Source organism: Ictalurus furcatus, chromosome 21 (assembly GCF_023375685.1).
Source record: "Ictalurus furcatus strain D&B chromosome 21, Billie_1.0, whole genome shotgun sequence".
In the NCBI taxonomy this organism is placed as follows: Eukaryota; Metazoa; Chordata; class Actinopteri; order Siluriformes; family Ictaluridae; genus Ictalurus; species Ictalurus furcatus.
Window position 1 is genome coordinate 17,351,692 of NC_071275.1, and position 19,597 is coordinate 17,371,288.

General features: G+C 39.4%; 1 protein-coding gene and 1 non-coding gene across 3 annotated transcripts; one reads left to right on the forward strand and one right to left on the reverse strand.

The window, feature by feature from the left end:
• Window positions 1-1,169: 1,169 nt before the first annotated feature.
• On the reverse strand, window positions 1,170-18,048 carry LOC128625111 (store-operated calcium entry regulator STIMATE). 2 transcript variants are annotated; one of them, XM_053653175.1, is made up of 10 exons: window positions 17,099-18,048; window positions 12,423-12,471; window positions 11,298-11,393; window positions 11,098-11,219; window positions 9,599-9,711; window positions 9,313-9,390; window positions 9,054-9,203; window positions 7,659-7,772; window positions 2,600-2,720; window positions 1,170-1,542 (listed from the first exon to the last, which is right to left on the reverse strand). In XM_053653175.1, the coding sequence occupies exons 1-10, from the start codon at window positions 17,316-17,318 to the stop codon at window positions 1,436-1,438; spliced, it is 1,170 nt and encodes a 389-aa protein (XP_053509150.1). In that variant the 5' UTR covers window positions 17,319-18,048; the 3' UTR covers window positions 1,170-1,435. The 2 variants fall into 2 exon arrangements, with proteins under 2 accessions (XP_053509150.1, XP_053509149.1); XM_053653174.1 differs by lacking the exons at window positions 7,659-7,772; window positions 9,054-9,203; window positions 9,313-9,390; ... (3 more) ...; window positions 12,423-12,471; window positions 17,099-18,048 and adding an exon at window positions 2,819-2,945.
• Window positions 6,165-6,236, forward strand: trnae-cuc (transfer RNA glutamic acid (anticodon CUC)). Its single transcript has one exon. It is a non-coding gene; the product is annotated as a tRNA-Glu (tRNA).
• Window positions 18,049-19,597: the final 1,549 nt, after the last annotated feature.

The window sequence follows — 19,597 nt, forward strand, 5'->3', positions numbered from 1 at the left end:
TATGAATATACAGCTTTGTGGACAGGTCTTGTAGAAAAATAAATAGATAAATAAATAAAAATTTACAAAAGGAGTTTTACCGGAAGGCACTGGTGGCTCAGTGGGCTGGGGGTGAGGTCTGGGCTGTCCCTGCAAGCACACAGGAGTGGGACCAACTCTGGCGAGCTGAAGGTGCTGGGACCCAGTGGGGCACTATATCTGGCAAAGAGAGTGAAAGCCAGTATGTCCAAACTGGGGCTCCTGGAGAGGTGGGAGGAGGGGTTATGCTGCTCTGGGTTATTTCTTTTATATATATATATATATATATATATATGCTTTTTTATTATTATATCTATACATATATATTTACCTCTTATCTACTTGCTATGCTACATCAACTATAGTGTTTTTGTTGTACTACTTACTTGTTACATAATTCTACAACTTTCTAAATATAAAAGTTACTTAGCAAGTAACTTTCTCTTGCTAACATAGTAAGCAACTTTTATTCTAAATTAGCATAACCACTACTTTTCCCCCCTCATGCAGGCTCCCAGGCCTTGCACTCCTCAATTGGACTTGAACCCAGAACTGCAGCACCCCCCATACACACTCTCTAGCCCATTAAGCTACTGGTGCTGACAACCATACCACTTTTTTTTTTTTTTGCACATTTATATTTTTTCTGTATTTATTTCTAGAAAGAATTAAGTAAGATCTGAACAAGGAACTTCAGAGTTGAAAGGCGACTGCTCTCTTATTACACCACAGAGACTCACAGAAACTAGGCTGTTTTTAAAGAGTTTATCCTGAATATAGCTCAAGTGCTCTTCTTTCAGATCAAAAGTCCGGTCCTCTGTCTAATTTAGTGATTCAGTGGGCAAGCAAGGTGAGACCAGTCATGAATGCATGAGATTCATAGTTTTGGCTACTGTGACAAGTCAAGAATCGTCTTAATAAGCGCACACAGTTCTGGACCTATGGTCAGATATAACTTTTTTTCATATCCTGATATAAAAATATGAGTAGTAGATATTTAATTCTTAAATTAGACCTTTATCTTCAGTTTGTTGCTGAACACATCATGTACAAGAGGGCATATTTAGGCAGAAACTCTCTTCACAAGCATCAGAAGTAGTAATATTATTGTCATGTTATCTGTAATCAGAAATCAACTACAATGTCTAAAATGGAGGAAAGTTGTTATTAGAACGTTTTAATGTATAAAACATAAGACTTGAAATGGGAACAAAAGAATCAACCAAATATTGTACAAATTATACAAAAATTAATTCAACATTTGGAAATAAGATCAAATGTGTAATTCCAAATTCCAGTTCAATCATCATAGAACTATACACCAGCCTTTCTTAAAAATGGTTCTTAAAGTACTGGCCCACAGTGGGCTGTCAGCCATCTTTCCCTTTAATGCAGATGGTTTCCTGATCTGATCTCCTCACTTGCTGAAGACACTCCCTGATGGAGCTTTGGGTTTGTCCAGTGCAGTCTCTGTTCCGGTGCGCAATCCACTAAACACTGATGGAGCTGTCTTGCCCATACGTTCTGAAATCAGAGGCAACGGATACATCACTGCACTGGTTGATACACAAAGTACTGTAATGTATATACACGTCAAGACCTTTAAACCTATGATGTAAGGAGTAAAACACTTGCACTGTGGTTTACAGGAAACATAGTCATCAGCATGGTTTTATGATACAGCCTGAGGAGAACCAGAGGTACTGTTACCACCTCAAAGCTGATTTCCATTAACACCAATAAAGGTTCAGATATTATAGAAGTTTTATTCCTTTTACACCACAGCAATTTACCCAAACTAACCATCTTCATTCATTAAAGAACAAAATGGCGCAAGTTTTAACCGTTTATAGTTGCATTTAATGTGGAACACTTGTGAAACGAGTTAGTTCCAGTTATCATTTACATTATAGCAGCAGCCATTCCCTCACCGGGCTCTTTTTTTTCCGCTCTCATGAAGATAATTAGACAAATAAAACTACAGTTTATCATGTTACTGAGAAACCAGAACTGACCTTCTTTAGTCACAGCTTTACCTCTGATTGTTACAACGCGCTGACGCTGGAGACTCCTTCCATAAATGTTAAATAAAAAATAACTGACAACTCACAAATCACCAACAACTGCACCACATCAACAATGATACACGGAAAAGTTCACCATAGAAGTGCCTGTGCAAGTTGTTACTATGGAAACGTCATGTTAGAGCATGTTCATTAATATAAACCTGCAACTTTTCTTACAGCCAGATCTACTACTGTACAGACCTGCTGACCAATCAGATCTGAGCACTGAACAACTCTGTGGTATACATAAGCAATACTGCACGTGAGAGTGCTGTTATACTGAATATACAACACGAGGCAGCAGGTAATCTCGCACGATTGTGAATGAAGGTGAAACGGTACAAGCTGTCAATAATAGAACTAATGACACATAAGTGAGTAAGTTTAATAAAGTCTTTAAAAACAGAACTCCTAACTTAACCTGAAAGCAATTGGGATAATAACTCATGTGTAAATACTGTATATAATACAACAACAACAAAACAGTGGACTGAGATGGACATTGCCAGACTCACCACACTCCACCATGACTTCATATGTTTTACTCTTCACTTCTCCCTTCAGGCCCAGCTTACTGCGGGCCCCTTTCAAGTCCTCCACTTTCACAGGCGGACGCTTCTTCTTCATCTCTCCTGGCTGATGGAGTGAATCAGACGATAAAAGAAATTTAATTCGATTCCCATGCGACAACAAACACGTTATATATTCGCATATTTATCGACATAAGCACACACCTGAGACATGTCGTGTGTCCGGACGATCCTGACTAGCAGCAAGCTGACTGTTTACTTGTCCCGCTCCTACCTCTGTGCCCTTTATATATATCTTTCTCTCAGTGTTATCCTCTCCTTGGTGCTATCTCTGTCTTTCTGTTATCACAGTGTATTATTAGATATGACGTCAGTGACAGTGCGGCTGAAGTGGACGGTCCTTCTCATTGAGGGTGACGACCATGAACAGCTGGACAAATAAAACACAAAACATTCCCATACCTCCCCCATAACACTATACTTCCTCTACTCTACTGAAATCTGACCCATTATAATGCTTTATAAGTTTTGTTATGACAAATCTCCATATAATGCCCATACACGTGACGTAGAATATTACTTTTAACAACAAAGTGTCACATCAGGTAGGTTTAATATATAAAACTGAATCTCTTCATCTTATGTCCTTGGATATATAAAGTGAGTTTTAACAACAGGATATAAATTGAATGTCAGTAGTATTAGATAAAAAAAATTTTAAAAAATCGAAGCAGCGTGATTCATTTTTCAAATATAGGCTAGATAGTTTCATTTCTTTGTATCTGCTTAAGCAAGATAAAGCCTACTGTATAATGTCGAATCTACCCGGCTCTTTTAACCCCATAAAAGTAGTATGATCCATTTATTTTAATTCTACGATTATGACTTATGAGAATATAGACAGTCATAATAAAGACCCAAGAAAAGCTATTCTTAAAAAATATATATATATTGTTTTCTGTGATTAGCTTTTAAATAGAATTGATCGTCTCTTTAAAAATAAACAATGACATTACTTTAATTAATAAGCCCTAAAACATTCCTGACACACTCACCATTAATGATTTTGTCAACTGAGCAGATCCTAAAACAGGTCTTAGGACAGACATAGTGACGGGGACAGCTATAAACACTGGGACATTCAGAAGGCTGAACAGAGCAAAACAAAATAACAAAGCACTTTTTTCGGGAACGGTGAGTCAGCCTTCGTGAATGAGTGCAGAAGTCAGAGAGAGAGAGAGAGAGAGTGAGTAAGTGAGAGAGAGAGATAGAGAGAGAGTGTGTGAGTGAGTGAGAGAGAGAGTGAGTGAGAGAGAGAGTGAGTGAGAGAGAAAGATAGAGAAAGAGAGATTGTGTGAGAGTGAGTGAGAGTGAGTGAGAGAGAGAGTGTGAGAGATAGAGAGAGAGAAAGAAAGAGTGAGTGAGTGAGTGAGAGAGAGCGAGAGAGTGAGAGAGAGGGAGAGAATGTGAGTGTGTGTGTATTTCTGAGGAAAGCAGGCTATGTATAGTCAGTGAGGCGATGTGTCTGGTACTCTGTGTGATCTGGTTAAACTTAAGAAACACTGACAAATGCTGGCATTATAAAGTCACACTCTGACTATTTAATTTACCGTAAATATTTAAAGTTAGAAAGGTCATGAAAACACCTTTTTCTATACGATATAGATTATTCTTAAGCATCAAGCTCTCCTTTATTGTTAAGGAAACGTAGCAGGTTCTGGAAGTAAAGAAATACATGATCAACATGGCTTTTACAAAATGGCAGTTTTTATTATTCAAATAAATTCCAAATAAATAAAATTTTTTTACCATTGATGCAAAATCACAAACAAAATATGGGCAGTATAATACTCATAAAAATAAAAATAAATCAATATAAATACAAAGCTATTCACTGTTATTACTGTATAACCTACCTCAGGTCGCTTTACATTCATTATGAGCTAAGAGCAATTCTGTGATATTTCAGCCTAGATTCAGATAGATTTTGTTTTTCAGAATCAGACTTTCTTCTGATATCTGATGCAGAATTTTCTGCCAATATTAGTTTTATTGTTGGTTTTGTTTTCTTGTGGATACGATATCTAGTCATTTCATCTTACTGGTTTCCAGGCCATTCAATTTCCTAACATTTTGCCACTAAGTCCACAAATTTCTGATGTTTTTAATGTTATTATTTTTCCAAGATCTAGTTCTGGCAAACTATCTGTTCCCTTTATCCTGGAAAATAACCTGAACAATGTCAGTAAGGCAAATATATGTGGGTGGTTTTTTTTTTTGTATATTTTTAATTTTTTCCTTTTTTATATATCTAAAAATCTATTTAGTAATAGAAATACACTATCCTGGAAAACTATCTTGAGCAACAGTGACAAAGGGTCAGTAATGCAAAAATGCGTTTCATTTTATATATGTATTATTTTTAAGAGGAAAAACCCCATCTTTGTAAATAACCTGAAAACAATAATAATAAAAAAAATAACCTGAACATTGTCAGTAAATTAAACATCTTGTCCAAAAAAATTATACTCTAAAGCTCAGCTTCACTCAGATCATCAAGCCATGCCCTAACTCTACATGTTGGCGCGTATGTGTACGATGACATACTGTGTGTGTATGGTCCAGGCTATGCTCAGACTGCCCATAAAACACTTACAGTGAATGCATCGTGTAATGTCTGCATTCCCACTCTCAGTTTACACTTACCATGCACACACTCACTCACATGGTCTGGGTTTGATTCCCAGTCAGGGAAGCAGCTTTACTGTAAAGGTGTTAAACCTGTAATGTGCTATGTAGAAAATATCACGTGATTCTTGTGAGATTGCTGAGCTGTCAGAGTTCCACCATGCTTCCTGATTCGACTCAGTAGGTGTTCGAGCAGGAATATCAGATCACTAATCTGTATTATCATTTATAATGGCAGGAAGTTAGACACCACTAGTTGGTTCAGTGGTAGAAGTGTTCTTACTGAACCTTGAGAGGCGCAGCTCTCAGACTCCAAACATCGGGTTCCCGAGCCTGCACATGTTAGTGTTTTTCCTGCTCCCTACACACCTGATTCAACTAATCACCTGATAACAGCTTGTGAGTGTGTTAGAGCAGATGAAAGACTAAAGTGTGCAGGACAGGGGAGTGTTGAACACCAGTGGTGTGTGCATTAACTATCTATAGGCATTGAGTGAAAAACAGGACCTTGGTATTGAATTTGCACATAAAATAAATAAATAAATAAAGAGTCAAATCATTGGTACCATTTCGCTGCTATGGTGAGACAGGATTTGATCACCAAGATGGGATCGCCAACACTAAATCACATTTGGTGCTCCATATTCAAATCAGAACTCAAACAGACTGGGCAGCAGCGAATGAGATCTTCTTTTGCAACCATCCGCTGACGTACTCTGTGGATTATCCGGGGTATGCAGTGCATTTATTCATCTCCATAGATCATTCTTTACATTCCGTTCTGGGCTCGCCCAAGTCAGCGTTCCTCAGGCGCTGCAGTCTGTGCATGCTTCTCACTACAGCTGAAACACAAGCCTCCATCTCCCTGGTGGTCTAGTGGTTAGGATTCGGCGCTCTCACCGCCGCGGCCCGGGTTCGATTCCCGGTCAGGGAAGTAACATTTTGGTCAAACAAATCGGAGACATTTCAATTATTATTATTTTAAGAATAAGCAAGCGGTGAAAGTAATTTGACCTTGTTTATTGAAAAAGCATATAATGATAACGCAGCTTGTGAGTAATCCCAATCACGTAGTAGTTAGTATTTAAGATTTCGGTGTCCGAGCACCGACTTCACCCAAGCGTCCGTGGTCAGTGTTTATCAAAACAAACATAATTCACCCTCAGCATTAGTGCCGAACATCACAGTAGTCCAAAAATCAGCAGGCCAAGCACGGGCACATTAGAACACACTCACGCAGACACCAGGAACAACTGGCGGCACAAAAATGCACAAAATATGAGAGTGTATACACTGATTCTCCCAGAATCCTCAGGGGAAAACAAATGCTACAAGTTTATACAGGATGCCAAAATCTGAACTTTGCTACAGAGAAGGCATAATGTAGGAGAATTTCCATGCCTTTCCCCACACCCAAAACAAACAAAAACAAAACACAATGAAACCACAGTGATTAAACAAATTGTGCAAAAGGTGACCGAGGAATGAATCTAAATCTCCCACCTGGACTGAGGAACCGTAAAACACCGCAGAACGATAAAGTCACACAGACACAAACGCACACACGGACGAGCATTGCCCAAACACACGCTTTGCAGAAAAGGTTTTTCACAGTTATTCAAGGATGTTCCATTTTATATTAAACCAAATGAATACATACTGTAAGTAACTTTATAAAAACAAAAAAAAAAAGAAAACCCTTTGTATCGCTTTATACTGTTCGCCAAACCATTTGTTCCTGAGATCCTCGTACCACACAAGTTCAACACGATTAAACCGGCACGCTCGTTATTTTTATTTGTTCTACATACAGTTGAAGAGACGATGCACCAACAAGACGGAAGATAAACGCTAAAGGTAGAGGTGTGCTTGAAGGCTGGGTGAATTCTCCCAAGTTAGATTTTGCTGCCTACGTCCTCCGTGTAACGCACATCCAGGCTGAGCGGCCGTTCCAGCCGTTACAACCGGACAGTACATCCAGTCTATAGTTATAAAGAAGCAGCACCGATCGCCAGCACACACTTCCCTTAGTAATAAAAAAACCGAAACATGAGAGATCAGCAGGAGTGGTTTGTAAAGAGAGATGGCTATAGACGCCAGTAGGAAGGAGTCACGTTCCTCTCCTGTTGTTTTAGAGGGGGTCCATGTTCAAGACGCTCCCCACGGCTTCACAGCTCCATAATCAGTACCTAGGGCTTTGTTCGGGAGCGTGTTATTACTCCTACCTGCAGATCCATGCACGGATGGAAGGCTGGAAGCATGCTGATCTCTCTATCGGACTAGCAGAAGGCAGCAGAGTGAGTCTGTGACAGGAATGAGAAGTCTAAAAAGCCTGATCTCACATCAGACATCAGACAGGAATGCCCAGTCGATGTTTTTTTTTCTTAACCGTTTTGAGACCGGTGGTGAGCCTGCGCAGGTCCTCGTCGCCTTCCGAATCCTCCATTTCGTCATCCGCCGAGAACAGGATCTGATCAGGGAAGAAAACCCTACAGTTATTATCTTAAAACACACTTTTTAAGAATTCAGTAACAAACACACCCACACACACAAAATGATTGTTGATTATTTTCCTATAACAGCATGCCATGAAGTGTTTTATCCTTACAAAGTGATAGATTACTTCCGTGTTACATAACCGGTGCGAACTCGTAACTTTTGGACCATACCCAACGCCTATGGTTTAGCCGTAGCAAATTCGATGCCTTGCCATGGCAATACGGGATTATGTGTGATTCACTTCCTGGTGAATTTGTAAACCTTGGTTTAAGCAACTTGCCAACACTAGCATTTTTCTATTTGTTAAAAAAAACAAAAAAAACACCACCAACCTGCAATCTGAATTACAGCCGGAACTACTGCTGTTATAGAAACACCATTTGACCAATCAAATTCAAGACTTCAACAACTGATCATTTTAGCAAATACAGTAAAACCCCATCTTATTTAGAAACCCTATCTTCTTCTAGATTAATAACATCGATGTAAGAATTAAGGTTCAGTGCAATGTGTCCTTGCACACAATATTTAGAGAAATGTAATAAAAGGAAAGGACATTATATGAACCTGGAAAGCTCTTTCACTTCACGAGGAGATTCAAATTCATGACCACTGCAGCACGGGAAAGAACGGTGTAAAAGCGAGACGCTTAGAAACCCGGTACATAAACACTTCGAGTTTACACACACACACACACACACACCCTGTGTAACAACTTTTTACCAAATGACTGAGCAGTATTATTAATAATAATAAAAACAAGCAAAGTGGAGTTAATGGTTCTTCTCATGAGCACATCCCTCGTCCGTCACACCGCTAACGACAGAATCAGAAAGAGTAGGTTCTGTGGAAAGGATATGAGGCGAGTCATGCTCAGCCACACCTGCTTCATAAGCCTATAAAAGTAATGTCTCGCATTCAGAGCAAACAGAAGTAAAAAAAAACAACACTGAGGCAGCCAGTACATCGGGGTTTATGTGTGACACCGTGTTACGTAATTAACTCGTAAAGCTTTAGATGTCACTCTCCAAACCTCATTAGGTGGTTTATTACTTCATGTCAACATTTTTGCCCAGTCAATCTCAATCTTTGAATCGTTTAATTATTTCTCAGTTAATTAGGAATGATCTTGGGTAGAAATAAAGCATTTTCAGTACAGGAACATAATCCAATTCAGCTGTCCAGCTTTAAGAACCAGGGGTGTGTGTGTGTGTGTGTGTGTGTGTGTGTGTGTGTGTGTGTGAGACCTCACCTCTGATTCGGAGTCGTCGTGAGAGAGCGCTCGTCTGTAGCGCACCTTGCTGCTACCTCGTGAATCGTCCCCGACGTCTCTCTCCTCCAGCTTGGCTTTTGTCCTGCCTTTCTTCATCAGGAAGTTATCGACGACCCAGAACATCAGTGCCTGGCAACACCCACACACACACACACTTTATAACTGCTACTAACTCAAACGATCTCGACGTCTGAGTAAGGAGTGCTGTTTCACCAGAGGAAACCGACGTTCCACTTACGTTGACGAAGAACGGCACGATTAGCATAACGAGAGCCAGCTCCAGCTGTGGGTTTGTGATGGGGTTCAGCATAGCCAGCTGTGCACCGCGTACATCCAGGCACAAAACATAAGAGAATATTCAGGATAGACGTCGAACTTGCACGGCACACTCCTTTCATCGTACTGTATATCGAGCATTTTCACACAGATTTGACGTGCTCGTGTCTGATTGGAAGACGTGTGTAAAAATCCGGTAATTATAGGCAGTTCACGTCAAATTTTTTAGGGTAAAATGTGTCACTGACCTTCTTCCATTGAGGGATTAGAAGCACCAGGATGATGAAAACCTTCTCAAACATCATAATTAGGATGTATAGCGCACACTGGCCTGCCCAGGCAGTGCACTGTACTGGCTCCCCTACACACACACACACACACACACACACACACACACACACAAAAATATAACTAACAACATATTGCAAATGGAGCATGCAGAATACATTTTGGCTTCCTTCATTAAACACAAACAATATGCGACCATGTTTAAACTTGCCTAGTCAACATTGTACAATATGATGTATAAGAGAAGAATATTAATCCCAGCCCTTTTCATTTAAAAAAAATGCCCATAATCCTTGATATTCATATCATACTACACGGTTGAAAAGAAGAGCTGAATGGATGACATTTTGCACGCTAGACGCATATTAGTGCAGGTCTGTGACGCGAATAACAATTTCCTCGGCAAGCCTGACGAGCCTTTAAATAAGCACCGACGCAATTTCGGTGTGTTCTTCTGAACCATTCCGCTGATAAGCCTAATCAGTATAAATGACTGCGGGTTAATCAAACAGCAGAATAATTACCACACGCTAGCCGGCTGTTGGTGCAGAAACAAAGAGGCGAGTTCACTGTACACTGATATCAGACTGACATTTTTACACACTTTTTTTTTTTTTTTTTTAAATAAAAAGGTGCTAATCTTTTTTTAAAGGTGCCGTCTATAATGTTAAATATGCTTCTAGACCTGTAATTACCACATCGTTTCAAAGATACGTTATATAACCTTTGCAATATTACGAAGCGATAAATCTGAATAGTTTCTCTCTTAATTTCAGGCATTCCTTTTCTATTTTTCAGGGCCAGAAATGAGCTCCGCCCCCTTCTAGGACAAACAGGACAGAGCTGCTCAGTTGGGCTGCTTTTCCTTAGTTTCTTAGGGGGTAGGGTCGATTATTCATTTTTAATATTTACATTTTTAAAAGAATTCTTTTAGAGAGTATCGCTATGAGCAGAAAATACTGGATTGGATATCAGATAGACGAAAAGAAACGATCCTGCTCCGATTCTGTAACAAATCACGCCTCAAATGTGGCTCACCATAACGTAACGTAAAGAGACATAAAGGAGGTCATGTGCTGATAAAATTAGCCACCTCAGTTAGTAATGAGAAGCTATTTAGCAATTTTTATATTGGAATTCCAGTTAAATTGACGAGTTGGCCAATTTGACACATTTCCACAGGTTTTTTTTCCCTCTCTCTCTCTTTTAAAAGAAATAAAAAAGCTGCAGTTTGGTCTAAGTTGTGTTGATGGCTGTGTATTCCTTGCTTTAGGTTAGTCTGAACACGTTTTACATCTTAAGTGAAGTATTATTTACAAAATCACTCAGTTGCTTAAAAAGTTCTTTAAAAATAACATTATAATGGATTAAGTAATAATAACTTCCATGGTTTGAAAATGTAATTAATTAATGAACAATAATAATAAACCGAAAAAAAAAAACAACCACCATTCTTTACCATACTCTCCGAAGCGCAGCGAGTCCCACTGCCTCCACTCGACCACAGCACTGACGGCCTTCACGCCACCGTAAATCACCAACATACCCAGTGTAGCATCCAAAAGAAAGTTTATGAGGTATCTGGTGACGAAACACGCAGCGTGAGAAAGAACACAATAACGCACGACGACAATAACGGCGTCGAGGACGCAGACTCACAGCGAACACGGGTCCTCCTCTGTAAGGTCCGACAGGTACACATTGGCAAAGTGAATGAAGAGCATCCCAATGGCCTGTTTGGAAGTGTCAAGAAACCTGAAAGAGGAGAGAGAGGGAGGAGACATGAGCAGGGGGGTGGGGCTAAGGGCACCACACCAACACAAAAAGGTCTGTTTGTTTAATTTTTTTAAAAAACTGTCATTCATGGCATGTGTAAATATGTTTATGCGGGCTACGTAATATTTACCGCAACAGTCGTCCATTTTCTTTAAAACAGAGGTACATTTAATGGAAAAATCCCCTCACATATTAATCTTTTAAATGCTGTACAATATTTTTTTAAATAATGAAACTCTTTTACACTTCTTTCATCAAAAGAAGTGGTTCGACTCTCTGCTCATAGTGGGGCCTGGGAGGATTTAGCTCTCGCTTCATGTCTTCCCAAAGAGAAGTGATGCGGCAGCGCTCGAGTCTGCTCTCTCACCTCTTCATCTGTACACTCATGAAAGCGTCATCTTTCATGCGAATACCGCAGTCAACGTCATTGCTAACTAGCGAACTCGGCGCAACTTGTCGTGTACTGTAGCTACAATGAATTCCGACATACCTCAATACCTCCGTGTAAGATTTCTCATTTATATATTTACATCCAACACTGAAATCGATGTGTGAGATCAGAAGCTCTTGCATTTTTGTTTTTCGGACCCAACAGTGCAACTTGACCGTCATTCTTTATATTAGGGATCGCTCAAATGCGTTCCCCTCTTTATACTGTGCTCGCAGGGTCATGCTGTGACATCAACAGTGGACACAAACGCTAACTTCGGGTGGAAAGAACAAAAATACAGCGCTGACCAAAAAAAAAAAAACCCCAAATTATCACTAAAATCACTGAACACAATATGGATATTTCAATCTAAACATATTGAACGTGTTTCAGGGTGGGCTTTTATATATATATATATATATATATATATATATATATATATATATATATATATATATATATATATATTTATATATATACCCACACACACACATACCCCAGTGCGATAGACTTCGGATTATTATAAATTATACAGCTACGGCATCGCTGTGTCAAAGTTCAAATCGTGAATGCCTTACCAGATCCTCCAGGGTCTTCTTTCGTGCTTGGGTTCTCTGAAGCGTTTCACTGCAGTGAAAGGACAGAAGAAAAAAAAAAACACACACACAAGCACTGAAATGAGGTCTGAGCCACAGAACAGATCAATAACAGCTACCAGGAATATGCTCTGCTAGATATAGCTGTTCAGGTCTAGTCCAGGAGGTGCTGGGGGAAATCAATGATGCAGTGCAACGCTACAATCCTCATAGAGCAGTGCACTCAAGGAGTTATTTAAAGTACCAGTAAATGATCACAAGCTTCCCAATAACAGCTTACTACACTGGGGGGAAAAAAGTGAGTGAATATAATCAAACCTCTCTAAAAAGGAACGCATTATCCACTCCAAGAACAAATATCAGATGTGCGCAGGATACTTTTGTTTTTTTAAATTATTGTAATTTTTTAAAAAAAATTTGTCATCCTTAAACTGACTCTTAATCTTGATTTCAGTTCTTTCATGCAATATTAAAAATCACCCAAAGTACGTTTACTTCAATAGCATTCCTCCAAATATTATTCAGCAGTTTCCCTGAAAGGTCACATGACCACACGCGCAGCGTCTGAGTGCAGGCAGCGGGACGAGACGCTCCGGGTCTACGGGATCAGATTTCACATCCAGAACGATAAATCTGCATTACTGAATAATTCATTGGAATAGTATGCAAATCTGCCTGCTATGCTGCCGCACACCAAAACGATCAGACAGTCCCATGCACGGCGTCTGATCTTGAGCCTACGATGGATCGTCCTGTGCAGAAAGAGATAGGGATATTCATCACTTTTATTATTATTATTATTATTATTCATGTCTATACTACAGCAGCTGGAACTAATCTGACAGAACTGCTATTCAGACAGCGAGTGACGGAAACTATCAGAAATAAAGCTCTCGCTGTTTCCGACAATGGTCGTTGTGTTTGTAGAACTGCAGCAGTGTATGCAACACTTTCCCCTGCTTCCTTTTACAAACCACATTGGATGATGATATATATATATGATATAGATTGGGATGGACAGGCAGGGAGGGGTAAATACTGGTCACAAAAATCCAAGCAAGCAAAAAAAAAGAAAAAAAAAAAAAACACAAAAACTTCCTTGTGTATGACGGCGGACGAGACGGCTTCTCGCTGTCAGCGTAAATGACGAACTGTACATTCTGTTCTGTGGTTTTTTTTTACTACTGGCTCACAACAACAAGGTTTGCAAATTGGCAAATCAATTTCACGTAGCTAAAGAGGTCACACACTAGAGGTCGACCGATTGATCGGTTTTGACAATTAAGCGGCACTGATAACTGATTACTGATAACCGATCAGTTATCATCAAAAATCCACACCGATACTTTTTCCCCGATTATGAGAGCGGCTGAGAAGGGTCCGCTTTTGTTATACGGTATGAGAGCGGCCTCTACAGGTGAAATAAAAGTTATTGCTGACAAATTTTGTTGTTTTATTTGTAGTGTTTTTTGGACGTCTCTATTTTTATGTTATTTGGAGTGTAACGTTTTGGTTCGTTCGGATGTATATCTTATTTACTTTAATATTTATTAATAGTTAAATATATATTGACATTTATTTCACTTTGAAAAGTACAGTACATTTTCATGGTACAGTCAGTACTGTTAATTTTTGTAATAAGGTTCAGCGTTATTTTACTTTGAGTGTTATGTTTTCGTTCAGAATTCATTTTAAAAACTATTGGCTGATGAATTGGTTATCGGCAGGTACCGCACAACCTGATTATCGGTATAAAATCCACTATCGGTCGACCTCTAGTAAACGCCACTAGTAAGCAAATGCATCTTTTGTGTCCTGTGTCCTTTCCCCTTCAGTGAACTGCTTTTTCCACCAGAAGAAAGTTCCGACTGTTGCGTCTGTAAGAAGAACGTTATTCGTGTTTGTTCCGACTTTTGCGTCTGTAAGAAGAACGTTATCCGTGTTTGTTCCGACGGTTGCGTCTGTAAGAAGCACTTTATTTGTGTTTAGTCTGACTGTTGCTTTAGCTGAGAAAGCATAAAAGCATTTTCAGTTGTCCTATATTATACCAAAATATGTAAATGCTATGGTAAAACCATAGATGTTAGTCATTGACCAAAAGTTAGAACCAGTTACATGATGAGTAACTATGTAAGGAATAAAATGCTAGGGAGTTTGCTGTTATAAGAAAATAATCAACGAATCAAAGGTGGTGTGATATGGCCTGACACGAAGCAGAACGAGTGTTTTATTCCTTTTACACCACAGCAATTTGCCAACAATTGCAAATGTTTACTTATTAAAGAATTAAAAATTGTACATTTTATCAATCTGCAGTTACGTTTAATGTTGTGGAGCTTCTGTGAAACAAGTTTTTTCATGTTATCACTTGCGTTATAACACCTCTTACAAGTTATAGCTTTATCACTGACTGTTACAAAGCGCTAACACTGGAGACTCCTTCCAATAACCAACGAGTATTGGTTTTTTTTTTTTTTTATTGTATTTCTGGACTTTTGGACTGGAATGTTTACTCAGATTATCAGTACAGTCCTTGAGGACCTCGGCCAGACCACGTCTCATTTTGGTCCAGTTTCTAACACACCTCTGTAAATGAATAAACATTCATCACTTCTTGGTACCCTCACTGAAATGTGTTGAGAACTGAATATACAGTAAATATGGCCTGGCAGGGAATATTTAAATATTCATACTAACTAGCTACCATGTTAAATCCCATACACAAACTTCTCCATTATATTCAAGAGGGGTGGAAAAAAAAAATCTGCTCCAAAGGTATTTGAGTTTCCATGATGTAGGAGTGTCCCAAGATAGTACTTCCTGTTTGATCAAGATATGAACCAGATGCAAGTTACACATACACACACTTTTACAAATAACAAACCGGTCAGATTAGCTGTACAGCTAGTGATTAATGTCACATACAAGTCTTAGGTTTATAAACACAGCCACATTCATGTGGACACACTGCATTCTAAGTACACTGACCGTAATTATATAAAGGATTACATTTATGTTAAAGTAGACTTCATGTCAAAGTATCCCTCTAAATGATCTCTAAAACAATATGTTTATGAGGCATGAGGACATTTGGCTCTTCTCTCAGTATCAGTTGTCGAAATAGACGTCCTGAATAGAACAGAAGTCCTGTCAGAGAGATCGCAATTGCAACGTGAGCACACCTGAACACCACCATGCCACCATTTGTCATGCAACAGATAACAAAAAGTCATGGTGGCTGCAAAGATCTTGTGATGTGATGTGAACAGTTAAGTTCTTCATGTCCTTTCAGTAAGACAAATTTCAATCAGATTCAATTATATTTATATAGCACTTTTAAAAATGAACATTGACGCAAAAAACAGACAAAAAAAAACCCTGAACAGCTATCGGGATATCGACATAGATTTAGATTTATCTCTAACGAGCAAGCCAGAGGTAACGGTGGCTAGGGATGGATACTTCTAAAGATACTTCTAAAATTATATCATGATATCCCATGGTATAAATGACGACATGTAAAGAGTAACATTCAACACTATCTTTTTGGCTACAAGTTACATTACCACACAGTGGTCTATGTTTTTGCTTGAGGTGATGGAACTAATTTGATGCGTTTCCACCCTTTTATAACGCTTCCAGGAACCTCCAGGATTTTCCGATGGCAGAAATTACAGCAAAACCAAAGAAACGCCACAATACTAGGAGCAGCTCGGAAGTTTTCAAAATGACCGCTGAATTTCCACAGATTTGGGCCAAGACGCATCATGTGATATCACAACGCACATTCGTTGGGCCAAAGCCCACATCCAAACAGCACATCACTGTGAAAGACCGGGCAAAACAATTTCGTGCAATCGCAATTTCACCAATTCAAGTAGTTATCCGAAAAAAAAAAGCACAAAAAATGTGCAAATTACATCACAAATTTTTAAGAAACCCGCAGCAAAAATCGAGCATTTTTGGCCGTAACAATCACACACACAAAAAAACTCCTGTACGGACTAATCTTATGGGGATTAATTCTTCTTCCTCTTCTAGAGTTGAAACGCCACCTTCACCCACACTTGTTCACATTCTACATGCGAACTGCCCACGATGTGGTGTGTAAACACGTCATCGACTACACCGTCAACATCGCGGGATGACAAATTCTCATCACGTGGAGGAACCGAACCGGTGTGTCATGGGCGATACAATATACACAGCCCATTTTCCTAAAGGTGGCAAGGAAAAAACACCCGAGATGACATGAGGAACAAACCTTGAGAGGAACCAGACCCTAAAGGGAAACCACCCTCTTCAAGGTGACACCTTCTTGTTGTTAAAAGTTAAAAAAACAAACAAACAAAAAAAAACAAACAACAAAAAAAACCACAATTTGTTCGTTCACATTATCCATTTTTTCTCCCCTTGACACACTATTGAACGCGTTCACACGAGCTTCCCAAGGAGGACTTGAATGCAGCATATGTGCACTAAACGCCGCCCAGTGATGTCATCGCGGGACATAAGGCTAACTTCATGTCGGACAAAACGAAAACTCAAACACTAACCGACGAAGTAAGAGCTGAATCGATAAACACATGACTGATATTTCCATATAAACCTATTGAAGTTTCAATGTGGAGTTTTGCTTTAAAGTCTGCTGAACTTACACATGAGGGTGCTGAAGGCCACCACCCCCAGCAGGCCCTGCAGGAAGATCCCGAAGCTGTCCATCAGGTCTCCGTTAGCGCATCCCTTCATGTCCGTGTCCGCGGGAGAGGAGTTGGAGGGCAGCTGCGGCCCTGGCGCGGCTCCGGACATCAGGTGTCCGGCTACATTTCCTTCCTCGGGTCGGGACAAAAACATCGCGCTGACGCCGGTGTTCGGCATGTTTATGAGCTTTAACTCCTCAAAGAAATGTCAAGGCTTAGGTTAAGTGTGTGTAAAATATTAGTTAATGTTTTTTTCCAGCCTTCATTTCCGCCTAAGAAGCTCAGTAAAGCTGATACATTATTATATAACCCATATTAATTGTATTTTATTTATTTATTTGAGTCTACCTAACATCATGAAGGATGCCATGGATCAACCTCCTAATGAGGCAACCAGGTAGCATTTAGCAAGGATGCTATCATGTGCTACTACTCATAATAAGCCTCACCAAGAACTAGTTTTGTTCCTTTCTTTTAACTTAAACCCGTATATGTTCGACTTGTTTTATTGTTTGTCATGCTAGCTAGTTGTGTAGCCACTATGCTACACTGACTCCTGATGTTCACAACACCGAAACAATAGGCTGTGTCTGTTAAAACACGCCGATATCGTTTGTTTGTATATTTCTAGCAAGTTTAGTTGATATAAAATGACATTTCCTTGCCTAGAGCAGCAGCGAAAACGCCTTTAAAATGATGGAGCTCCTGTGTCGGTTCAGGCTCTGAGTCGTTCGCTTGAGTTTTATCCGGATATTTACATACACACGTCAGTCAGTTCTTCTCCAGCTCACATTCAGGGGGAATTATTTTTCGTTCAAACCCTCTTCAACTGCACATAAACACGTTTAACATCACGGAACGTGTCCACCCCGACATCCTCCTCAACTTCCCCTTTTTCCCCCCCGCCCCGCAACGTGATGACGTTTTTAAGACGCGCGGAACGTGAGAATTCTGGGAAATGTAGTACAGTTAGGTGCCACCGTTAAAAAAAAACTACAACCATCTAAGTAGAAACATAGTACAGTGTGTCTCCAATAAATTAATAAAAAGTCTCAATACATAGGGGGGAATTAACACTTTTTTTTAAAACAAAATGTTTTCAAACTTAGTTTATATTATATTTTCTTTTTCAGACATGGTTTAAGAGTGTCTTTGAGAATAGAAATCACTGTTATGGCTGGATTGCGACGCTGTCGCAAGGTCGCAATGGTCTTGAACAGGAAACGTGGTGTATCACACACGACACTGTCGCCAAACTGGAAGCCAAAGCTGGGAGAGATGACTCATGCGTGTCTACAAAGAAACGGCAATCATGTAGAAAAAAAAAGTTAATTTCCCATACGTTTGGAGACTTTTGGGACACCCTGGAGTATAATGATTCAGAATTTCACAAGTAAAGGGCATGATTTAATTGATAAATAGTCAATAACGCTATGGAGTGATGCAGAGTATTTTCCAGTTCCTTTTTATTTTGTTCATTGTTTGATATTTAATGTTGTTGGACGTCCTTTAGTAAAAGAAATGTGGCTGCCCTGCTGGAAAAAAAACCCCCAATAGAAATCCTCATAGAATTTGTAATGGTTTTAATGGGAATTGTAATGGTTCCTGTGGGTCTCTACTGGAAATTTGTTGCCTTCTATTGTGGATACCATGAAGGACCAATAATGGTAATGGTTTTACTGGTTAGCTGATGGTTTGTAATGGTGTTTGTAGTGGAAACAATTAGAATTTCTGTAATGGTTTCTATTGTGTTTTTTTTCCCCCAGCAGGGTGGTGAAGGAACAACTCATTTATAGCTGCTATAATGTAAGCGGCACTCACTTCTCTCACAGTTTCACAAGTTCTATCTGCTTATTGTTGCATTTAAGGTTGAAGGGCGTCCACAAGACAAGTAAGTTCACGTTATCGCTGATGGTACAGCAGCTATAAACAGTCGTTCCTTCACTTGCCTCACCTTTTTCCTCTCTTGAACTCCCTATGTAAAAGTTAAATAAACATGTTCTTACTGCAAATTTCAAAATTATCAACAATTATAAGTCTTTCTTGGCGTGAGCTGTTGCTATAGAAATGATAACCAATCAGATTCAAGAATTCAACAACGCTGTGGTAGACGTGTGGTCACCATAAAGTACCGGTTAAACCATTCTATAGTGTGCTGGAGTAAAACCATGGTAGCGTTACATTTATTATAGCAAGGGCATGGTTAACCAGAGTAAACCGTATTAAAACCATCGTTCTAATTAACCCCTATAAGAACCAGAGGTGGTTTTATGACACCTAAATAACTCGTGTCTGTATGTGTACACATATATTGCGACATGCCAACAAGGTAACAGTGACCTATGATGCAATATTTGCAATAAATACCTTTGCTCTGGAGAGAGTTGGTTCTCTTACAGGCTCAGGGTAGTGGAGAACCCTCCAGAGTAAGGCACATCAACTGGCTGAGTGGAGGAC

Excerpts from the sequence above, each read along its gene's own strand:
- LOC128625111 (XM_053653175.1), bottom strand. The coding sequence starts at position 17,318 with ATGCCGAACACCGGCGTCAGCGCGATGTTTTTGTCCCGACCCGAGGAA. Across the intron at positions 11,394-12,422 it reads AGAAGACCCTGGAGGATCTG|GTTTCTTGACACTTCCAAAC; the intron begins GTAAGGCATTCA and ends CTCCTCTTTCAG. Across the intron at positions 9,204-9,312 it reads TCGTGCCGTTCTTCGTCAAC|GCACTGATGTTCTGGGTCGT; the intron begins GTAAGTGGAACG and ends GGGTGTTGCCAG.